Here is a 25236-nt window from a genome sequence, read left to right as displayed (position 1 = left end):
CAATAACAAAGTAACTCTTGACTTAGTCAAATAAAGGGAAAACGGGTGCTACCACAGCAGTAACAAGCTGTAGCAAGAAATTTAAAGTGCACTCTTAAATAACACAGGGCCTGAGGCCTCACAGTTTACTTAAAGAACTCAGCATAAAAACTGTCAGGACAACAGACAGTCCTCTACACTCGTATCTTGCTTCCTCCCCACCTCCTGCCCACAACCAAGAGGTTTGACAATCTTTAACCTACCTTATAGCGTCTCTTTCACCTTCCAGGTATCTTTTAACTTCGATGTTATGACACCAACTTTAATGTAAATGGAGGAAAAAATAAAACAAAACATTTTACTTTTGAAGGGCTAGAACTAAATGTACGAGGAAATAAATATCTCCACTACTGTTCTCTGTCCAGGCAAATCTACTTATGCTATTCACTGGGCCTGGCAAAAATCTTATCACAAAGGTGAACCCTTAACTAAGAAGGCCTAATGAATCACAAGAATTGAATTTTGCCAGGCTCACTATCTGAGAATTTTGTAAAATATGTGTTTCCAAATATATATATATATTTATTGCAACATAAAGAAGAAAATTATATCATTACCTTTCAATCAGTAATTTCATTATCTCCTTATTTTCTTGAAAAAGACAAAGGAGGTTGTTTGGCAGGGAAAGATAGTTACATAGATGTTCAAAATGGCTTGTTCCAGAAGCTGTAAATAGAGAAGGAAAGAGATACAGATATAACAATTAAGAGCAGATTCTATATTAGAGTAAGCAACAGCAGAGTTTAAAACAAAAAAAAGCACAAGACGGAAGAGTTCAATTTTGCTAGGTACATAACCTATACGAAGTAAATAAAATGGCACAGGAAGGAATCCACAGAGTCAGGCGACTCCTTTATTAAACTGGCCACAATTTCTTGATGTTTCAATATTATCATATGCAAAATGGGACACCTGTCCTGTGTGATATGCTTTATGGGGTTATTTGTGAACATTAAATGACGAAAATAACATATGAGGAGCTCCAGAAAAGTATAAAAGCAGTACAGAAATATAAGACAACTTTATCACTGAGAGATGGATTTAAACATTCACTTAATCATCACTGCAAATAACTAGGAAGTCTAAACTGTTCCCTCAATGGTGCCTGGACAACTAGATAGATAGAGATGCTATTCAACAAACTTGTAGAGAGTGACATTACATGCAGGTGCCCCATGCCCTGGGCCAGGCACTACGAGATACAGTTAACAGTCTACCTGTATACTACTTTCAAGAAATGAACTGAAGCAGAACATAGAGAATAACTGTGAAATAGCAAATTAACTCCTATATAAAAATCAGATTTATGTGCAATTATGAATATTCTGAACCTCAATGCCACATGTTTCGTGTTAAAAACCACCTGAATTTGTTTTCTCTTTTTAAAATCTGAAGAACCCATTTTATAAATAATATATACTGGAACATTTTAACATCTGACAGCCAAACTATATTTTTATACATGTACAAAATCAGTACATTACTGAGATCCAAATAAAATCAGATATTTACATAAATATGCATTTAATTCTGTAATTTTGTACATCAGCACTCAACTAGCTATGATCTAAAGTTTTAGTAAGTTTTAATTTTTGCAATGCACTTTAATTCTGAAATTGCTGGAGTGAAAGACAATACACATTTCCTACATTTTGAAATAAATTAGAAATTACCTTGAATTTCAGGTGGGGAAGGAACTCCATTTAAGTAATGGAAAAACAAAGCGGAACACCTCAGAAAAGGCATGATTCCAGCTTTGACATTCCTCCACAGATGCCAACCAGATGGCATTTCTTTCAAGGCACTAAAGAAGAGAAAAATGATAAGTGGGAAACTTAATTTAAAAGTGATTCATTCTAGTTATAGCACAGTGTGAAAACAGACAACTGCTATTTGGAAGTGACAGCAGATTGGTGTCAAAGGTGTGGGTAGCCCTGACTATTACAGGTATAACTGGTGATATACCTTCCACACTGTTATTAAAATTTATAAAAGTAATATAGCTACATAAAAAGAAAATCTGGAAAATAAAAAACTATCTGTTATTCTGTAACTTTGATATTAGCGAGTATTCTTCTGGCAAACTATTTTCATACTAATCAGTCTAACACAGTTATAAGTGTAACATGAAATTTAAAATTAACATAAAAAAACCACACATTTTTCAAAATACCATAAACCATAATTTTTATCAGAGTTTTAATACTCTGGATAATACCTATCATAACCTACACTAAATTACTCCCCTGTAAGCGAACTCTTAGATTGCTTTAAACTCTTTGCTAATATAAATAATATCAGTGTACACTGTTTTGTCTACAGGTTTTTCTATAGGTGGATTATTTTGTTAGTATGGATTCTCAGAAATGGGATAATTTAGTTAAAAGAACACACAGTATGGTTCCTGAGATCTACTATTAGAAAGCCAAGTGAAATTGTTGTAACCAAATCACAGGAGCCTCAATAACATATGAGGTTCTGAGAACTTCTACCACCCCTGGATATTATCTTAAAAATGTGTGGGAAGCACAGTATATTACCTTTCTTGCAGAGATTTCCAATCATGTTAGTATATTAAAAGTTCGGGAGTCCTGCAGATCCCCCACCTTCTTTTTTAAATATGTCAACAGACAGCAATTTCCTTTATTTAGCAAACAAACTCCATTTCCCCCCCTTTTTCTGACATGAGCACACTGCGGTATTTATCTATTTGTGGCTGTGCTGGGCCTTCGCTGCTGCACGTGGGCTTTCTCTGGCTGTGGTGCGTGGGGGCGACACTCCAGCTGTGGTGGTGGGCTTCTCATTGCAGTGGAGCCCAGGCTCTAGGTGTGCGGGCTTCAGTAGTTGTGGCGCAGGGGCTTAGTTGCTCTGCAGCTTGTGGAATCCACCCAGACCAGGGATTGAACCCATGTCCCCTGCACTGGCAGGCGGATTCCTATCCACTGCGCCACCACGGAAACCCCAAATGAATTCCTTTTTCATGTTATCACCTCCCAATATTTGGGGAACTGCCTATCATATAAAGAGTATGTATGATCTCACCTTCCTGTAAACTGCTGAATCATTTTATACAAAGCAAGAACTGCTAATTCTTCTTCTTTGCCAGCAGCATTTTCTTGATCCATGCCACTCTTTTCTGAAAGACAAGGCAATATTAGTACCCTGCATTTGCCTACTAAGTGGATTGCTGACCACATCATTTAAGCACTCAAATATATTCACACAGTCACATGTAATATGAAAACACACCCACGAAACACACAGAACTTTAATCCCTCAGGTCTGAGCACAGTTTACTATCATAACAAGGAACCTCTTAGGCAGAGGACGTGAATGTGCCCCAGGGTGCCGGGCAGCAAGTGGTGAGTAAAATCTGCTAAATATACAGTCTGTGGTACTCAAATATTACTAAACATGTGAAATTAAAAAAAAATAAGTATAAACATTCACATCACTAAGGGATTTTTAACAGAAGGGAAATTGTTTCAAAAATTTTCACATGAGGATAAACAGATTTTTGTTGTTTATTTTACTGTTTACCATTACAAGTAGGCTTATTATAAATTTATGTATTATTCTCATCCAAGCGCCTTTTCCTTCAGCACTTTTTTTTTTTAAGCTGAGAAAACTCAATTATTTCCTTTAAGAATCTGACAAAAAGGAGTTACCTGTACATGAGGTAAGTAAGATCTGAACGATGTGTGCCATGGTGACCAGATGGAAAATGTGAAGGTCCCCAGTGCCAAGGCTGATCCCTGAAAAGTCCTGACACTGCAGCGAAGGGAAGGCAAGCACCAAGCCCACCTGGACAGCAAATACAGGGTCAGACACACCGCCGTCCCTGTCACTGCGGAACACATCTGCACTTCCTTAATGTGATCCTTTTGTGAACTCAGTTCCCCAAGAAATCTGTTGTTCTTAAAGGGTACATCTGTTAGAAATTCCACTAGGCCTGACTAAAGACAATTATTTAGAACATTATTATCTCATTTATCCAGTGATTCCCCTATATACATTTATTGTTAATAATAACAAAAATAAAGCTTGAAATCTTTCTAGGTAGTAAGCAGCGGAAAAAGCATGAATTTTGGACCCACAAAGATCCAGGTATGAATCCCAGATTCTATTGTGAGCCTTTTAGATAATTCTTCTGAGTCTTAGTTTCCCTGTTGGTAAACTGGAGAGAATATATGTGTTTTTAATACCTTAGTGGTAAGGATGTAAAGACTAAATGAGGATGAATGTGAAAGCAGTCAGGTGCCCACTCAATGCTAGCTCCATTGTGAGTCTCCTGCCGCCTGCATGATGGTGTCGGTGGTGGTAGTTCTCAGGAGAGATGGGAACAATAACAATGGCTAATATTTACTAGGGACACATTGCTCTAAGAGCACTGCATTGATTATCCCACTGAGTTTTGACACAATCGTATCAGGTAGGTATTAACTAACTTAAAGGCATAGAATCTGATGCCCAAAAGTGATTAAGGGGCAGCACTTGGGGCTGCTGTGTGTGGTGGTATACTCAGTGTCCTGTGAAAGGGAGCCTGGTTGAGGGGGGGCTGAACTTCAGCCATGCACTGCTTGGTCAGTGCTGATCTAGCACCAGAATGCACTTGCTCAGAAGACATGACTTGCCCTAAATCACACAAAGGGACTGTGTGTTACTAAGTAGTGGAACCAAAAGGCTGTATCTGCCCCAAACCACTGTATGGGTTGGCAGCAGCCCTTACATTATGAGTGTTATTTTTACTTCTTTATTGTAAAAAGCATAGCGAGGTTACAGTACTGACCTCAGTCACAAGGCAAAAATGAGAGAGACTGGATTAGACACCCAGGTCAAGTCTCTCAACCAGATTCTTTAACATTTTTTTTTTTTAAGTACCTTCAGAAAAGAATTATACTCAGAAGTAGTTAAAGAACAATAGATGATAATTTCTCTTGTCTGCCTCTACATTACTCCAGTCTAAGATAAAGCTACAGAGCATGACAGAGAGAATTTCAAACACAAATTATAAAATACCCACCAATAAATGAAACATGTCGATATCTAATATGCATGGAAGGTCTCTGTGGTTGTCACCAGGCACCAATGCTGATATTTAAAGAAAAACAAGAGATCATATTTTATATATCAATGTAAGTATTAAATTATTTTTAACATGCATATAACCTAGCTTGAATTTATTTTTTGCAAGCTATAAATGAATTCATAGCTAGAACTTGCATATAAGACAAACAGTATTACCAAAATATTTTTTCATAGTGGAGGGAAGTTTCATTACTAAAAACCAAATTACAGAAGACGAGAAATTACCATAACACCTATGGTACATGTATTAATACTCACATGCAAAAAGTTTACAAAAGTGTCCTTGCACCACTGACAGTGACACCACTGTCCAATGTGCTCCAGCAAATCTTGTTAGTGACCTGAGACAGTCATCCTGCAATAGAGACTGACACAGTTAACAAAGACGCCAGCATATGAAGTAGCTCTCTTCTAGGAATGCTCGTTCAAAGCATAGCTAGTTGAAGGAAAGTTGGAAGCACAGTGAAATCTCTAGATGGTATGGTACTGAATCTTATGACGTTTTTACTGACATGTCTCTAACGTGAAATGAATGGAATAGAAAATATCTAATTGTATGCTGAATAAAACAAAGTTATCTCCTATCACCGTGCTGCTAGTTCTGTATGGAAAAGTTAAGAAGGATACATGCCTCAAGACAGACAGTATACAACAGAGACTCTCAGGAATGTGAAGCAGTATTTCTTTGTATTTAGTCTAAAGAAATACACTAAAATGTGGGAAATACTCCCAATACTGGGGAAACTTCATGGAAGATGGCTGTATAAAACCAGGGTGTCAGTAAACATCAAAAACTGTTATGGGGACTATGTAGCAACAATGAGAAAACTTTAAAGTTAAGAATATAGTAGGAACAAAACTACATGTCAATATCTATTATAATAAAAGTATAAACATGCTAATGAAAAAAGACAAATGGGGGACTGACTCAAGTTTTCTTCCTACTTCTCTATTTTCTAAATTTTCTATAATGTTGTTTGGTTCAGTAGATATTGAGGACCTACCATACACTAGTCTTGGTTTTGAAGATCTTAAAATGAAAACTCAACCCTCCCAACTGCTTTTGTCAAGGAGCTCACAGCCTTGAGGGTGGGAAGGGAAAGAAAAGGGAGGCGGGGACAGCTACAGGAGGCAGGACCCCAGATGAGCGATATCGCGCTCAGGGCTGAGAAACTGCCCAGGGAAGACAAAGCTTGCAGAGCTTCTTAAAGAGGAGCTGTCTGCTTTGGGCACTTGAGCAGAGGCAAAAAGCCTGGAACTAGCATCTGGGGACCAGTAATGATTCTGCAATCCCGGACAATGGATGTGGAGACTGGCAGGAAGTGAGTGATAATGGAGAAATAACATTTAAGACGTATGACTGGGGATACTTTTTGGAGAACCCCTCTGATAGTATGTTAGGAGAAAGTGAGATTCAGGGTAGAGAATCTTATTATTATATAATTATAATAATATTAATCAATAATTAAACTAATACCATTATATAATTATAAACATAATTATAATAACTACAATGATAAAATATATAATTATAAATATATTAATATTGATATTATAATAATCTTATTATGATTATAATAATCTTATCGTTATGGTTATTATTATCATAATAATCTAGGCATGAAAAGATACAGGGCTGAACCAAATAAACTGAATAGAAGAAACAGGACAAATTTCAGGAGAGAGAAATTCAAATTTGCAGGAGAAGAATTCAACAATCTCTGCTGATCAACTGGACGTGAACATCCAGACCAAATGATGCATCCAAAAGTACCTCCAGGATTCTGGCCTGGTCACCTGGATGGACAGTTGGTGGCATTAACTAAGACACTGAATACAGGAAGAAACATTTTTAAGCCGGATTGTTCAATCTGAGGTGCCTTTAGGAGATACAGGTGAGAAAAATAAAGCAGACAGTATGGTAACAGGTCAGGCTTGGAGATCTACAGGTGGGAATCATTTGGAAGTAACTCAAATCAGAGTCATAGACAGGGCTGACTGGGGAAGAATATCATGACTGAGTCATGGGCCAAACTCTGGGGGTTTAAAATAATATTTATAGGACAAAGGAGGGAAAGCAGATGGAGAAGAAGCTGCCAGCAAGATAGGGAGAAAACCAGGAATGTCACAGAAATCAATAGGTGGAGAGAAAGATAAACCACCTTACGAAGGTCCCTTATCATCTGATATAGGAGACAAAGGTCAATGAAGATAAAAAGTGGAAGTAAAAAAAATAGAAGTTTATCCCTAATGGCTATATACTATATACTTCAAAAAATTAAATTTCTCTTAGAAATTTCTCATAGAAAAATAAACTTAGACAAAATATAAACAAATCAAATATAATGTTATATAAAAAGGCTACTCTACATCAGTGGTTGCCAGCCTTTTTGGCACCAGGGATTGGTTTTGTGGACAATTTTTCCACAGACAGGGGTGGCAGGGTGAGGGTGGGAATGGATGGTTCCAGCAGTAATGCAAGTGATGGCAAGTGGCAGATGAAGCTTCGCTCGCTTGCCTGTATTCACCTCCTGCTCTGCTGCCCAATTCCTAACAGGACCGGTACAGTTTGCAGCCAGAGGTTGGGGACCCCTGCCCTACATGACCAAGTTGGGATTATTTCAGGGATGCAAGGCTGACTGGTATAACAATCAATATAAACCGATTACACACAATCATATTAGCAGAGAAATAGGGTGCCAAAGAGGTGTGAAGTATATAGAATCTAGAAAATGGAAGAACTGCCTTAAAAACCAGATAAAATAAACTCTGTTCTATACATTTGTGACTGCCTTATCAGCATATTTATCAACTCTTTATTTACTACAGCAAAAAAGTGTCACAGTCAACACTGATAGTCATATCCTATCCATCACATATCATACCTAAGACTATAGTAAACTGCTATTCTACTGATTTACTATAAAAATACAATTCAGGGCAGTTTTAATACCAGGGCGTACTCCTAAATATTCCAACGCAAAGCGACCCAGGTGTCTGTATTTTTTTAAAACTCCAAAGATCGGTCTTATATCAGTGGTTCTCAATTCTGGCCTCGGGCAAAGCTTTTAAAAAATATTAATGCCTGGGGCCCATCTTCAGACATTCTGATTTAACTGACCTGAAGTAGGGCCTAGGCATTTTTAAAAGCTCCTCAGGTGATGTTACGTGAATAAAATTACATGTACTTTTACAACTGTAAGTTTGAACAGTAAGCAGTAGATGAAGCTGATAGTAGCTACATGGTAAAAATGAGCAAGCTTTAGCTGTATATTCCTTCACTCTTCTAGGCATTAAATTACTCTGTTCTGACATTAATTTGTATTTATTTACACACTGCTTACAACAGGTAGTCAAATATGGTAGAGGGTATGTTCTGTTCAGTATTTCCGACTATAGAACTGAAAATTCAAGAACAAGCACTTTGTTCTTAGTTTTCTCCCATCTTTTTACATGTTTAACCAAAAGAGATGAAGTCTATTTAAATGAAAAATCATGAAAAATTAAATTGCAAACATTACTGCTTCAATATTGTTATAGAAAATGGGTTTTACTACAAAAGGAATGAATCTATGCTTAAACAACCATCATAGGTTTTTTGGATTAAAAAGAGCAGAACAACCTAATTTCTACTTTCCCATTCCATGGATCGAGTAAACTGATAACTTACCAGTCTACAAGGCAAAGGACCAAACAATGGTTTATCTTCATCACTTAAAATTCTTTCTGTGGTTAAAAATAGTAAAGATGATAAATTTTATGCTTTGTATATCTCAAGTTTTAAAAAAAGTAAAAAACCATTCTTTCTGCAGAAAGCATAATATTGTCAGGTTTTGAAATCTTTTAAGTCATTTCACAAGAATTAACTGTGCATGAGAAATAAAAGTGAAAATACATTACTTTAACTGACTAGAAGCTATAACCACCACTAAAATGAGTGCTCTTGTGGCTGTGGTTAATTTATAAACTGTCAATCTAATATTTTGTCAGTATACTATATTTCCTGCTTCAAAGTTTTTATATTATTGCTTAAGAATGTTGCCCACTTTAAATATCTCATTTAAATACAGAAATCTGCACACAACTCATGTCAATGTATGCTTTAGATTTAAAGACACAATTCTTGAGGTACTATTTCACACCAGTCAGAATGGCTGCTATCCAAAAGTCTACGAACAATAAATGCTGGAGAGGGTGTGGAGAAAAGGGAACCCTCTTACACTGTTGGTGGGAATGCAAACTAGTACAGCCACTATGGAGAACAGTGTGGAGATTCCTTCAAAAGCTGGAAATAGAACTGCCTTATGACCCAGCAATCCCACTGCTGGGCATACACACCAAGGAAACCAGAATAGAAAGAGACACATGTACCCCAATGTTCATCGCAGCACTGTTTATAATAGCCAGGACATGGAAGCAACCTAGATGTCCATCAGCAGATGAATGGATAAGAAAGCTGTGGTACATATATACAATGGAGTATTACTCAGCCATTAAAAAGAATACATTTGAATCAGTTCTAATGAGGTGGATGAAACTGGAGTCTATTACACAGAGTGAAGTAAGCCAGAAAGAAAAACACGAATATAGTATACTAACTCATATATATGGAATTTAGAAAGATGGTAACGATAACCCTGTATGCGAGACAGCAAAAGAGACACAGATGTATAGAACAGTCTTTTGGACTCTGTGAGAGAGGGAGAGGGTGGGATGATTCAGGAGAATGGCATTGAAACATGTAAATTATCATATGTGAAATGAATCGCCAGTCCAGGTTTGATGCATGATACAGGATGCTCGGGGCTAGCGCACTGGGATGACCCAGAGGGATGGTACGGGGAGGGAGGTGGGAGGGGGGTTCAGGATGGGGAACACGTGTACACCCGTGGCAGATTCATGTTGATATATGGCAAAACCAATATAATACTGTAAAGTAATTAGCCTCCAATTAAAGTAAATAAATTTATATTAAAAAAAAGACAATTCTAAATCTCTTACCTATGCTTTGGATGGTATATGCACAACTACCCCAACACATTATGGGCACACGGGGATCCTCTTCATTGGGATGAACTTTCAATCCCACCTTATAAGTAGCAGTTCCAAACGTTGCGAGCATTTCTTTTATGCTTTCAGAATAAGGGTTCCTGAAGTGAACATGCATAGCATTAGCTCACAACAATGTGCTCACATCAATCAAATGGCTCAGTTTCTTAACAGCTATCTTCTATGTTGGAATTGAACCCCTTAAACTATCTAAAGACAGTTGTATGAAAAGGGGGAATTAAAGACATGAAGACAGTCCCTGCCTGAGAATAGTTATGTTCAACTTGGGTTGGTGGTGATGAGGCACAAGCCCGAAAACAAGATATTAGGCTGAAGGTCTACATATTAAACTACAGGACCCTTGACCTCTTCCTCCATCTCAAGAACATCAGCAATGTACACCCACTGCCATTGATATTAGTTTCTCCAGTGATGAATCCTCATGGAAAAGCCAGCTTTTACACAATGACATTTTCGGAGTCCCAAGAAAAAAAGACTGGTAGGGGCCTGATCTCCTCACTGCAAGGCTCATCTGTCAGGACACTCCAACCTGCCCACCAGGTATCCACTGAGCTTCCTAGTGACTTATTCTTGAACAGTCACCCAAGGGCCAATAAACATTTAAGGAAAGAATCAAACACCGATGAGAGAAACACCAAAACAGAGAAGCAGAAAAAGAAACTCAGGGAAGGAGAGACAGTGCAGAAAACAGCAAATTAATTAAGAAAAAATTAGGGGATCAGTCCAAGAGGGCCAACAATGAGCTAACAGTAGGATTAGCTCTAAAAACAGAAAATCCAAGAAGAGCAAATTATCTAAGGAAAAACCAGAAACAATTCTCAGAATTGTAGGATATGAATCTTCAAAGAGCCTGTTGAAAATACACATAGCGAAATGAATGAAGAAAGATTCAAACACCAAGGAATATCACATAGAAATTCTAGAACACTGGGAATTAATGAGATGACCACAACAGTTTCCAGAAGTAATAAAATTACAAAGGAATAGGAATCAGGTGTTAATTTCTCAATAGGTGCTGCTGCTGCTGCTAAGTCCCTTCAGTCATGTCCTACTCTTAGCGACCCCATGGACTGCAGCCTACCGGGCTCCTCTGCCCATGGGATTTTCCAGGCAAGAACACTGGAGTGGGTTGCCATGTCCTTCTCCAATGCATGAAAGTGAAAAGTGAAAGTGAAGTGCTACAAGTTAGTAAAATAATGTGTTCAACATTTAGATGTGAAGTTAATTCTAACCTATAATTCTATACCAAACCATCCATCAAGCATATGGATACAAGAACTGTATTTTCAGACATGGAAAATTTAACATCCAGGAGCCTTTCCTCAGGAATCTGCTGAGGGATGCAACGTGAGGGAGTAAATGAAGAAAGAGAAGGATACAAGATCCAGCAAACAAGAGCAGCATGGACAGGGCGAGTGTTAGGGTAAGAGTTGTGCCCTGTCCTGACTGGTGCGAGAAGACAGAGGCTGTGGGAGGAAGGCTTCAGGGAAGAAGATCATCAAATGGATCCAAGCACTAATAGCTACTGCTAGGCATCTGACAGACCTACAACAGCATTTAGGAAAAAAAGTATTATATACACAGAAAACCAAGTACATAAAAAAAAAAAAAAAGAAGAAAAGGTAATTATTAACCACAGGAAAACAAAACTGTAGAAGAAAGATTTATCACACAACTTATCAGTATTAACAATTGTAACGTAAAAACTGACAAATGATTTAACCAAAAATCGTAGAATAACTCTACAGGAAGATTGGTGAGGACTAAGTGAATAGGGAAGAGGTAAAAGCTCTTCCTATATCAGAGCTCTTACTATAGTCTCTGTAAAGATACTTTAAAAAAAATGATGAATCAAGACACAGTTGATTAAGCATCTTAATTACAAATAAGGAAGGAAATAGTAGAAAGAACAAAACGACAGGACTGGGGATGGGAAGGGGGAAAGTGGGAGCACATGACTGATGTTTATTCTATTTAAATCTTTTAGTACTATTTTTGCCAGCTTCCCAGGTGGCACAGTGGTAAAGAATCTGCCTGGATCCCTGAGTCAGGAAGATCCCCTGGAGCAGGAAATGGCAACTCACATCAGCAGCAGTATTCTTGCCTGGGAAATCCCATGGACAGAGGAGTCAGGTGGGCCACGGTCCATAGGGTTATAAAGAGTTGGATACGACTGAGCACACATACATGCACTAGATAGTGATAGTGAAGTCGCTCAGTCATGTCCAACTCTTAGCGACCCCATGGACTGCAGCCTACCAGGCTCCTCCATCCATGAGATTTTCCAGGCAAGAATACTGGAGTGGGTTGCCATTTCTTTCTCCAGGGGATCTTCCCGACCCCGGGATCGAACCTGGGTCTCCTGCATTGCAGGCAGATGCTTTACCGTCTGAGCCACCAGGGAAGTCCGCATACATGCACTACTTTTGCTGAGATATTTCATATGTGCCAGGCACAGCTGCCAGGTAACTTTAAGTGTTGGGAGCCAGCGTGAGGAACTCCACCCATGGCAAAGGTCATGAGGAAGGAAGCTTGGCATATGCAAAGGCATGATCAAGCCTCAGGAAACCCCCTGTTCCCGAGCATCTACCCCCCAAATCAGAGTACTTTATGGGGAGCTCTCCCCCATAACCATTTCTCTCGGAGAAGGAGTTAACTTGCAGCTCCAAGTTAATAAAAATTCCTGGGCGTGACAAGAGTGTTTCAACTTAGGAACTCTGAAGGTTCTCTGGCCTGCCTGATCAGGCTCGTCTGGCCGCATGTGATTGTTTACAGCCTCCCAACTGTGAGAGGCATGGGATGTTTTAAAATTTTCTAAATACAGACTCTTTTGAGAAGTTAGAAGATCATTAGTATAGTATTATGGGTCGATTAGGAACTATATTGGTGAAGGGTTTTTTCTTTATTTGTCGTGCCAATAATTACTGCTAATTCCCTGCCCTGGGTGTGACAAGGATGTCTCAGGTCAAACCTCTCTGCTGACAGACTAGCTTGTGTGACAACCTCTCAACCATAAACAGCACAGAAAGTTTGGAGTATTAGCATAGGGCTTTTTTCATTGATGACTCAATGATTGCCATCAGGCCTCCATATCCTTAGGCACCTGGGAATATATTAATCAATGTATTTGGAATATAGAAAAGGAAATACAGTAGTTTTTTGATGTTAGCAATACTAGACTTTTGAGTTAATGAATCTTCTCTTTTGTTATAGATCACTGTACTTTGTTATAAATCACTGTGTCCTTGCTATGCAAAAATGTAACTTTATCACTATCTTAAGACTAAATAGATCTTAAGGGAAACATTGGTGAAGGGTTTTCATTTGTTGGGCTGATGTTTGCTGCTAAATCTCCATATTCCCTGTCCTTATAATGAATATAACTAGCATATAGGAGAAATAAGTATTAACCTTTAAGATAAATCATGTTAAACCTTAGGTTAAGTAAATTCCTTTCTTGATTCTAACTCACTACACCCTCACCCTATAGGAATGCAACTTTATTTGGAGGGTGGCGCCTGATTTAAGAAAAAATCACCCCTGGAAAAATAAGTTTTCTGGGTAACTGACCGGTATCAGAAAGGGCCATAAAATGTCAGCAGACCTCATGGCCAGAAGATGATGAAACTCGTAAGACCTTTGTATAATTTTATATGAAGCACCTGATTGTGACAAGGGTGAGGTCTGCTGACCCCCGCGTGACTCTGTATTCATCCCTATATATAACAAAAAGGTATATAAACAAACCTGAAAAATAAAGAAATCGGATCAGTTTCTGGAAAGACTGATTCCCCTGTGTCGTTTCTTTCTTGCTCCCTGCTTTCCTGGCTGAATTCCCATCTGAGATGTGGGTACTCACCAAGCCTGATAATTCTGCCTGGGCTTCTGAGGTTGGACCGGGGAGGCCTCAGTGCCTCCTCTCCTTCGGGAGAATGGAAAGACGCCTGTGGCCTACGTAGGTGGTGATTGGTATTCCATGTAAACCAGTTATTCAACCTCTTTTCTCCACTAATTCTCCTACTACACTATCTGTTTCTAATCTCCCTCTATATCTGTAATTAAATAAGTTTTTTCCAGGACGCCGATTCCGTCCCCACCTTCGAATTACCCTGGATCCACCGGGGCTGGACCCTGGCACATTATGTCACTTTATAACACATATGAGGTAGATATTATTTTCTTCCCTTTATAGATGAGGAAATTGAGTGAGGTTAAGTGATCTGCACAAAGTTGCACAGCTAATAAACAGTGGTGCTGGAACTGAACAAATGCAGCCTCGTTCTAGAATCTGGGCTATACTTTGTAACTTACTGGCTATGGGGTAAAATGTGGTGAACTATGGTGTTGGAGAAGACTCTTGAGAGTCCCTTGGACTGCAAGGGATCCAACCAGTCCATCCTAAAGGAAATCAGTCCTAAATATTCACTGGAAGGACTGATGCTGAAGCTGAAACTCCAATCCTTTGGCCACCTGATGCAAAGAACTGACTCACTGGAAAAGACCCTGATGCTGGGAAAGATTGTAAGGCAAATGGAGAAGGGGATGACAGAGGATGAGATGGTAGGATGGCATCACCAACTCGATGGACATGAGTTTGAGCAAGCTCCGGGAGTTGGTGATAGACAGGGAAGCCTGGCGTGCCAGAGTCCACGGGTTGCAAAGAGCTGGACACGAATGAGACAGTGAACTAAAATAAAGCTGAAAACACTCTGGTTTTGATCCAGAGTTACTAAGAGGTTGGTCAGACCGTAAATAGAAATACAGAAGTCAGCAGGAACCATGGACTTTGGTGAGGAGGGTGAGCAGCTTGGATTTAGATGTACTGATGAGGTGCCATCAAGGATAGCCAGATAAAGGGGTACAGTAGGGAGTCAGCAACACCTAGGAGAAGTTTGTGAGAATTAAACATGCCATGTAGGTCTTAGGTGTTTATCAGTATTCCTGCATTAAGTCTCAGGATTTATTAAGATCAATGTCCTGTAACATTTTGCTCCTCTACTTAACAAGTTTATTCTTACTAATGGCTAATTTAATTTTTCATTTCAAGCAGACCAAATGTAAAAGGGATAATATACTCACTTAGGATGAAAATCAGGCCTAAATCCTTCAGGAAGGTGCAATTCATCCATATTTTCTAAATTCTTCGATGAGGCAGTAACTACAGAAACAAGCATTTTATACTATTATTGTTCAGTCCACAATATTTCTATAAATTTCAGCCATAAATTTCTTTCTAAATTAAAACAGGAAAAATTCCCATAATGAAAACTGGTGTAATATACATTCAAAGCATGAAAAGTACTATTGCTCTGGATGAGCTAGACACCTTCCTCAATCATTGTGCTTCTCCTGATAGTGCAACCACTGGAGGAGTACGCTGTTTTGTTTCCTTAAAACCAATGGTATAAATTCTGCTCAGCTCACTTTCCCTCAAGGTCGGAAGTGCAGTGCATACCTATCAAACTTGGGAAGGTTTTGGTAATGCCAACAATAAAGTGAGTCAGCCCATGGAGAATAAAGCCAGCTCTTCGATACTCAGTTACATCTCCCCCACCCCCAGAAGCTCTTCAATAAAATGGGGGAAATAAGTGAGAAGTATCTATCATAAACTACACATGAGTTTGTGTGTTCAAGGAATAAGGAGTAATGTAGCAGTTCCAAATTTAGTTCATTAAGATAAAGAAAATTTGAGTAAGTCAAATTTTAAAATGTGAGGTTTCACTTTTAAAATATTTTAAAACAATTTATTCTGGAACTGTATTTTCTAGTGGTCTCAGATGTTAGGGAAAAATGAAAGCAGGTTATTAGAACTTACTAGGAGTACTTTCTTCTTTCCTAAGAACCTGTAATGCTTTTATTTGCTGAGATATTGTTCTAATCCACTGAGTCAGATTTGGTTGGTCTGAAAAATTTAACCTGCTAGAAAAGATTATAGAGAGTGTTTAGTATTCTGTTGTTGCTTAGTTTAAGATACAAAAAGACTCCTTAAATCATCACGGGTATATTTTAAACATACTTCAAACATTAAAATACTAAAACAACCAAAAAACCTTGGGGAAAATTTGTTACTTTAAAAAGTCAGAATAGGTATTTATTTGTCAATGGAAATGAAAGTGTATTATTTGTCAATATGATGCTACTAATTATTAGCATAAAATTGAGTTATTTGTCAAAAATTTCACTTTTCCAGTATCAGAATTTGCCAGTATTTCTTAAATATCACAACCAACACATTATGGATACTATTTATTGAGTGCTTATTATGCTGTAAGCACCTAGTTATGTTGCAAGCATTTCACAGTATTAGATTTAATCCTCAAAATTTTCTTAATAGGTTATATTATTGTCCCCATTTTACAGATGAGGAAACTGAGGTTTTGAGCTATGTAACTTGACTAAGGCTGTATATGGGACAGACGTGGCATTCAAACCTAGCTACTTCAGACACAATAGCTTGTCTTCTTAACAAATGTGCCATAACTGACTCTCCTGGGAAAAAAGCAAAACCTGCACCACAGAAGTGAGTTTTTTCTCTTTACACGCAGAGAATTTTATTCTTAATCTTACAGTGACTAATTTCTTTATCAGTTCAAATGCAGATATAAGTCAGGACCATGTTATTTCTTTTCTGATTAAAAAAGCATGAGCTTACATCATATCTAATGGTATTTTAAGAGCATTTTGCGGTAGCATAGACTAAGACACCATAGTTTGAACTCTTAAAATTGAAGAGAAAAAAACTGACTCTGCTTTAATTTAAACCCAAACAGTAGCATAGAAATAAACAGATGATTCATATTCATAAAACTTAATGTATACAAAGGTCAGGTTTGAATAGGAGATACCATCAAATTCATATCTGAAAGGAAAATGATCATGAATAACTAAAAAGCACACTAAACATCATGAAATAACAAAATTTTTACATTTTAAATACACTAACAGATATTCACTTTTTGGCCCAATTCTTCTATTGGCCAGTAAATTGCAAAAAATAATATTTAATTTTTAGTATGCTCAATAAGGTCAGTTTGAGCTGCCCCTCTCCCCACTGATTTATTGAGTATCTCAAGAAAGTATGAAGGAGATATTTAAAGCGGGGTCTTAGAAATAAAGGAGACAGTTTTCATTAACCCATGGGAATTTTATATCCTTTATAGTGTTTATGGGTGCTTAAGAAACTTAAATTTTGGTCTGTTCCTTTCTAAAAACTAAAATTGTATCTCATAGGTCAGCTAGAAGAAATGACTAAATAAAAAGTTTGGAAAGTACCTGGAAAACATGCATTTACCTAGAGGGATATCCCCACTCAGCTGTGGTTTATCATTTCATTACCTTCTAAAGGAAACTACTTCTTTGATACAAAGGTTTTATGAGCCAAAACTTACCCATGAAAAACATTTCTTGGAGGAAGCAGCAGAGGAATAACAGTATTACTCAAGCATTCACAAAGGGGACAAAGGAATTCTCCATTTTCTACATCATAGCTTGTATGTAAGCGTAATCTCTGTTGCCTTCGCTGTTCTTTAGCTTGAACGGAATCAAAATACCTTCACAATTAGAAAACATGAGGTATCAAAAACAATGGCAGTTCTTTTTTTTAAATGAGAGCCACAAGCTTCAACATTTTGTTTCCACAAAACATCTAAAAATTAAAATTTTAAAATGACCTCAATTATTTTTAAAAGTGATACTTTACATTGTAGTAATTAGTAAAAAGGGCTAAGAGTTCTAAAACAACAGAATTAAAAAAAGATTGCCTTGCAAACAGTCAGTCACCAAGTAGCATATTTCTTGGCCCTAGTGCGCTGTGGTTACTCCCCCAGGGCTAGTGCTACTTACTTGGGGTGGTTCAGGACAACTCAGCGAGCAGAGTACTAGAATAATGGCACTTCTGCTACTGCAGAAGCACGGAAAACACCGAAACAGAGTAAGTTTGAAGTTATTCCATATTAGCTCAGAGAGCCATGACAATCTTGAGAGGCAGCTAGGCAAGTGCTAGCATCTTCAGAGTCATGAGTTGTTCACCTTGGACCCGAAGAAAGACATTCTTCTTGGGTTTATACCACTGTAAAAATCCTTTTCTTCATCCAGTCTATTAGATTTCCCATATTAAAAAATACAGACCCCCTAAATTAAAAATTATATTTGATATACTATGAAGTTTCTAAGTCACTCCTTTAAATGTACTGACTAAGCAAATTAATTTTAATTGTTATTTGTTAGGCAGTAATAATGGAGTCTTTTCTCCTTCAAATGTGTTTAGTTTTCTCCCCTTTTTCCAGAATAGAATTTCCTTTATTAAAAAATTAGATTTTGAGTCTTTGGGTAAGCTTCTCTTGACTAATATTAAGAATATAAATTACCTTTGCCAACAGTGTGCATGCATAATATGCCCACAGCTACCAGTATGTATTCCACAAGACAGATCAGGGTGCATGAATAATGGATCATAATTTTCTGCATTATGAAACAAACAAAAAACATAAGAGAAAACTCAAACATTTAATATTCCTATAACAAATGTACACTGCTAAATTGTGAAATCCTTACTAAGAGCTTGTAAACTTCAAATGAAATGCTAGTTTATTCCTTTGAGATACCAATAATTTATATAAGACCCTAGATTATTTAGAATACAGGACTCTCTAATTTTCATTACCCTGAGCAAATTAATGAAACTTCCTTGAACTGTGAACTGAAACTGGAATCCTGTTGTTGTTTAGTCGCTCAGTTTTGTCTGACTCTCAGCTATGTCTGACTCTTTGCGACCCTATGGACTGTAGCCCCCTGTAGGCTTCTCTGTCCATGGCATTTTCCAGGCAAGAATACTGGAGGGGGTTGTCATTTCCTTCTCCAGGGAATTCTGTATTTAAGCACATCTAATTTTTTGAACACATCACATTTTCAGGGCACTGAGAGACTCTTATTTCCCACAAATGATGGCGCTGTCTTTAATGCCTTCAGGGCAGCTGGCTCACAATGATCTCGAACAAAAAAAGATGTCCTGGCAGTAGTGGGGCGCCCCCTAGAGGAGATTCTGCATAAGGACACTCATGCAGAGAAGAGCCACAATTACTGTATGAGTCACAGGTGCAGCAAAATACCAGGACAGCCGCCCAGACCAGAGTAGGGAAAAAAGGGCAATTCACACAGTCTTCTGTTCTGGCGCTAATTTTTATATTCAAAGGAGATGAAAAATGAAGACAAACATAAAGTGGCTACCTGGCTTCTTCAGGAATTCTTGGAATTCTCTACATAAATTAGTATAATTTTAGAAATTCTCTAACAGTAAAATTACTCGTTTCAATTTGCTTTATATAATAGAATAGTGCAAATTTCACAGCATAAAGAAAATCTTTAATGACCTAAACTGTGAAAGTCTTAAAAAAATATCTACTTATAGCCAGTCAGTTTTTCCAAGCAGGTAACAAACTAAATACAGGTGATAACTTTATGTTAAGCCTAGAATGAAATCTGTAAACCATCTGGTACAAATGATCATTTCTTCAGATGAAGCAGACCAATTTTTCTTAACAAGGGGGCTTGAGAGCCACACTCTGAAGGCCTTCCATGTAGAGAAAAGGCAATTTTACCAGTGGGCTCTCAAACTTCCTTCTAGTCTTACAATGTAAAAAGCGCTGGCTAAACAAGTGCCTTGGAATTCAAGACACAGTTCCTGTTCTCACCAAGTTTACTGGTATCACTGAGGCACATGCACATATAAACAAATAGAAGAGGAGAGACATAAAAGTATCTACGCTGTACACAGGGTGTAGCCCAGATGCCCCTGCAGGAATGAATGACTTACTCCTTCAGCTGTTAAAAGAGGGCACTCAACTGTTACCCCTCTTTAAGAGACTTTGCTCAGGGTCACACTGCTTTGCTCAAGGTCACACCTCTTTCCAGAGGCAGCCCACAACCAGTTTATTATCAGTGTCAGGGCATAAAAAACCCACTCCCTTACCCCAACTCAGGACAGCTTTGAGCTCTATCTAGCTCCAGAGCACCTATGGCGTTGGCTAAGGTCTTCTGGGAACTGTACCACAGCTCAACTTCTCCATCTGGCCAAACCTGCTTCCTTCCCCTCCATTCCATAGATACTGATTCCAAGACTCCTGAAGAATCCTGCGCTACACGGTAGTCTGTCTCAATAATCTAAATGAGAATCTGGCTCAAGGACTGCTTCTCACAAGGCTTACTCATCAGGATTTCACCCTGGAACCATCCATGAGAAAAAATTATTATTGTCATTTCAGTGTGTCAACTAATTACTGGAACTTTACAAGTGTGAAGAATGGGAAAGACTGTTAAGTACCAAAGCATGTTAATGTTCTATCACAAAGGACAGCTCTCCTCTGAATCCCTGCTATTTGTCAGCTGTGTACTTCAGGCATGATACTTAACCCGCTGGAACGTTTCTGCATTTGCTAAGTGAGGAATTCCCACCCAAGTTACCTGCCCAAGATACCAGCAAGCCTACAGAGTTATCATCGGATTAATAAAATCTCTGTATGTCACTTACCATACTAAGTAAAAATAATAAATAGGGCAGTTGAGGACACAGCTATGACTTACCTGGATCCTGAATGAATTTACTTCTATCTTTTGATAACACAGTTGATCTCTGCACAAATGCTGCCAGGACCATTGCCTTGCTTTCTGCATTCACCTCTTGCTCTTCCTGACACAATATACAGGTGACACACTGTCTCTGTTCAGGGACCCGAGTCTGTGCTGGGCCCAATGCTGTAAGAGTCATATCTGAAACCACAGGGCTGCAATAAAAAGGTTATGAGAATAATTAATGAGCCTAAGAAGTTTCTATAGAATCACAGAACAGTGACTTTAGATATGTACATACTTAAAACACAGTTTTGATGACTTGATTTGAGACAAAGTCTTTCACATCTATTAAATTATCTCCTTCAGTTCTCACAGCAATCCAATATATAACACAGAAGCCAGATGCTAAGTTGACTGAGCCTAGTGTACTCATTCATTTATGAATGTTAAGGGTTTTTTGAATAACTTACATTTTAAGCATACACAGGAATTATTCTATCTATAGTCAGAGACATGCTCATAATTATATGCTAATTAGCTCAGATTTCTAAGATTAAATCCTCTAACTACATGGCCACACAATTTTTCTATCAACTCTTCTAAATTACTCTGGGATTAAGTGTACTTATAAAGAAAAAAGGGGATTCCCTGGTGGCTCAGCAGTAAAGGATCTCCCTGCCTTGCAAGAGACACAGGAGATGTGGGTTTGATCCCTAGGTTGGGAAGATTCCCTGGAGAAGGAAATGGCAACCCACTCCAATATTCTTGCCTGGACAATCTCATGGGGAGAGGAGCCTGGTGGGCTACACTCCATGGGGTCACAGAGTCAGATACGACTGAAGCGACTTAGCACACACACATGCATGCAAAAAAGAAAACAAACAAACAAACAAACAAACCAAACATCCTCCTCAACTGAGAACCACTGGTCAAGCGTTTCAAAAACTGTGATTAATTTTTACCCATTATCAAGTACAGCAGAGATAGAGGAATCCAGTTCTAACGTCTGCTGAAAGAGTTCTTTGTTCTCATCAATAAAGTGCCGCTGCATCTCAGACATCTGAGCCATGATCTTTTCTCTGCGTAATCTGGCAATCTCAGCTTTTCTCTTCCTCTCAGCTTTGTCTTTGTCTCTCGAACTCTGAAATTACACTTCATTTAATTAGACCACTAGAGGCTAAATGCATATTTTTCCCCCAAAGGAGATACATTTTTATTGTAAATACTAATTAGATTTTTAATCAACTTAACATGCTAAAGAAAAAAAAAAGTAGTCCAAAAGATTGCTACAAAAATAAACAAACAGTGCCACAATTTCTTTGGATTTACATGTTTGTGAATAATATCAACTACCAATTTACTGCAGATAAATCTAATTGCTTAAAGCGACCCTGCCGCAACGTTTCAGTATTACCACACTTTACATCTTCTACCTCTTCCATTACGGTTCCTTCTGCCTCTGCCACAGGACTGGTGGATGAACTCTCCCTCAACTTCTTAACAGCATTGAAAGTCTATGAGAAAAAGTATCAGTTACTCTGAAGCTATGAAACATTATAAAATTTAAAGATAAACATTTAATATTTTCACAAAAAGCAGAGCGATGTAGGAAACTTTACCTTTAATATCCACTTAATCATATCTTTGTGGACTTCTAGGTAGGGAGCATTCTGCAGTGTTTCCAGCATAGCTAGTATACTAGGTGAGTTGTTTGGAGCCTCACCAGGTTCTAAGGTGGAAGAAAAAACGGGCATGTGAACAATAGTTACGACTTCATAGTGCTTACTACCAGGCAAAAGAAGAGAAAATGAAATTGCTTATAATATCGGCCCTTCATTTGATTACAGGTCTTTTAGAAATTTTCAATACTTCTCAAAATGTGACATATTTGTATTTCACAAACAAGCTTTTAACAACTAGAACACTTTCATCATTCAAAAACTGACGTCTTATACCATATGATTATTTTAAGATAGCCTCTAGCAAAATTCAATAGAAACCCAGCTGAAAGGTCTACCTGAGATTTTACAAGTCTGGGAAAATGAATTAGATCTGGTAAGTACACAGGCTCTGATAAAATACACAGGTAAATACAGATAACCTCATAAAATTGGATTCAATATAATCTACTTAAAACCTATATGATCAAATAAAAGAGGCTATACTACACTTTAAAAAATCACTGATATGTTGAGTTAGTTTAGTAAAAGTTGTATACACACTCGATATCTTCTGTGTGAAGGTAAATGTTATGACATGCTCCTCCATGACATTCTCTAAATGCTGTTTTTCTTCTTGTAGTGCCATCCCAATTAAATGTAATACCTAAAATACAAGTACATAATGTTGTCAGAAAAAACAAAAAAGAATCCACTACTGAAAAAAGAGAAATCAAACTATTAAAGATTAAGTATAGTTAAAAATAATTCAAAGTACTAATTTTTGTTAAATCCAAACTCTAAAGTTCATTTTCTAATAAAGAATTCCCAGCAAGGAAACAAAAATTTCTATTTCAGCTAGGAAGAAAATTCAATTGCAAATTCTTAAGGTAAGTTAAAATTACTGACAGCTGTGACTAGCAATTCATATAATTTTCAGTTTTATTCCATCCCTACACTACAGTCTTAAAAAACCACTGATTCTAAGGATCAGTGGTCAAATAATTAGACCTGAAAGCATTGATCACATAATTATCTAATCTATAATACTAGTTTAGTTTTTCTAAGGACTAAAAATCATCTCAGAAACGGACATACTTTTATCTCTAATGCCACATCATTTATAAAGATGTTCAGCATACCTGATGAAAAATTCATTGCTAGACTTCTAAGAATATAACTATACTGAATCCGTCTGATCTTTATTGTTCTTTACCTTGCTCTCCAATTTTTGAAGGAGATACGTGTGTGGTGTCTCTGAATCTTTCCCTATACATAGGGCTGCTGTGATTGTCAAGACATTTGGAAGAACATTAGTGTGAATGACGTAAAGCCAATGTATACATAAGATAAATGATGTTCATTCCTCTTTTCTCCATTGTTTCCCACAAATCTTTTGCTCATATAATATTGATAGTCTCCAGTACACCACAACTCCATGCTTTTACATTTTATTATTTTTAATTTTTGTAATCTCATTTTTTAAACTTTTTATTGTTGGGGTATAGCCAATTAACAATACTGTGATAGTTTCAGGTGAACAGTGAAGGGACTCAGGCATACACACACATATCCATTCTCTTCCAAAATGCCTTCCCATCCAGCCATGCTTTCACATTTTTAAGTGTATGTTTATAAACAGGAGGGGAGTATACATATACAAATATCTTAGCCAGTGGTATACTTGAGGCTGCTAAGACAATGGGAAACAGTAGCTTTGAAGCAAGGCTCACCTTCATCTGAATTCTAGCTTCACTGCATTGAAGCTACATGCCTTTAGGGAATTCCTCTGAGCCTAACTTCATCATTTTTAAAATGGGAAAAAACATTAGCTTCCCTCTAGAGTTTTGAGGCTTACCAGTACGGCACATAAAAGTGCCTGGCAAGAATAGGCTAATTCTATTAATTGAGTATTATTATTATCTTACTTTCTAGTTGAGTAACATGGACCAGTTAATTGACTCTCACTGAAACTTGCCTTCCTCATCTATACAGAAGAAAAACTATCTACTATCTATATAGAGGTATTATGTGAATTTAGTGACATAATACTTTACGAATGACTTACATTAAAGCTATAAAGTAAAATACCAACAAAGGTTCTGAACTTGCCACTAATTAGCTATAGGACAGTAAGGACCTGACTTTCAATTTCTTCAATTGCAAAATATAAGTATTAATGAACTCACAAGTTTTTAAAGAGAATTAAGTAAAAAACAAATGCAAAGATAACACATTATACAAATATCAGAGTAGTCTATAAACAAAGACAGATCAGGACCAGTCAGTGAGAGGCAGATCTGCCAACAAGAGCAGGGTAATCACAACCATGTGGTGTAAAAATATCTGCCAAGCTCTCACTTTTATCCTTAGACACAAAAATGGAAACAAAATACTTTATTTCAAAGTAAGGTAACACTACATTTTAACCAAAGTGCCCCATGTACAGATATTGAAAGAGTATTTTGTATTTTGGTTTTTACTACAAAACCACTGAAATATAAACAATAATTGTCTTCAAACTTACCCTTTGCAGCATAGACTCAGACCAGATGTGTCCACTATGTTCTACAGTCCATTGCAATACTGTCCTCATGATTAGCAACATGACATCTGACTGCAAAATGTTAACAAGACTTGCAAACAGAGGGCAGAATGGGGGCAAAACTGGAGGTGGAAGTGCTGAAAACAAAGATAGTATTGGCTTCTTTTGTATAACACGCTTTAAACCAAACCAAACCAAAAAAAACTATGACCTTATTACATACTTTTGATAGCTTTCAAATAATATTTGCATCTTAAAGCTATATTTTAC

The 25236-nt window shown here is 37.5% G+C and overlaps 1 protein-coding gene across 2 annotated transcripts in view; it reads right to left on the bottom strand.

Moving 5' to 3' along the window:
- The window catches only part of UBR2 (ubiquitin protein ligase E3 component n-recognin 2), a 103404-nt gene that overhangs the window by 7199 nt on the left and 70969 nt on the right, over positions 1–25236 (bottom strand). For both annotated transcript variants that reach the window (XM_068960925.1, XM_068960926.1), the window contains exons 25-43: positions 24949–25103; positions 22986–23088; positions 22383–22492; positions 22197–22277; positions 21726–21904; positions 20776–20975; positions 18564–18657; positions 17586–17747; positions 16013–16116; positions 15277–15355; positions 10129–10277; positions 8798–8853; positions 5386–5482; positions 5063–5130; positions 3708–3843; positions 3082–3175; positions 1713–1843; positions 597–705; positions 243–299 (exon numbers count right to left, since the gene is read on the bottom strand). In XM_068960925.1, the coding sequence (XP_068817026.1) occupies positions 243–299; positions 597–705; positions 1713–1843; positions 3082–3175; positions 3708–3843; positions 5063–5130; positions 5386–5482; positions 8798–8853; positions 10129–10277; positions 15277–15355; positions 16013–16116; positions 17586–17747; positions 18564–18657; positions 20776–20975; positions 21726–21904; positions 22197–22277; positions 22383–22492; positions 22986–23088; positions 24949–25103 (2164 nt within the window). The remainder of the gene's footprint in view (positions 1–242; positions 300–596; positions 706–1712; positions 1844–3081; positions 3176–3707; positions 3844–5062; positions 5131–5385; positions 5483–8797; positions 8854–10128; positions 10278–15276; positions 15356–16012; positions 16117–17585; positions 17748–18563; positions 18658–20775; positions 20976–21725; positions 21905–22196; positions 22278–22382; positions 22493–22985; positions 23089–24948; positions 25104–25236) is intronic.

Source organism: Capricornis sumatraensis, chromosome 22 (assembly GCF_032405125.1).
Source record: "Capricornis sumatraensis isolate serow.1 chromosome 22, serow.2, whole genome shotgun sequence".
NCBI lineage: Eukaryota > Metazoa > Chordata > Mammalia > Artiodactyla > Bovidae > Capricornis > Capricornis sumatraensis.
This window is presented reverse-complemented; position numbering and strand designations above follow the sequence as displayed.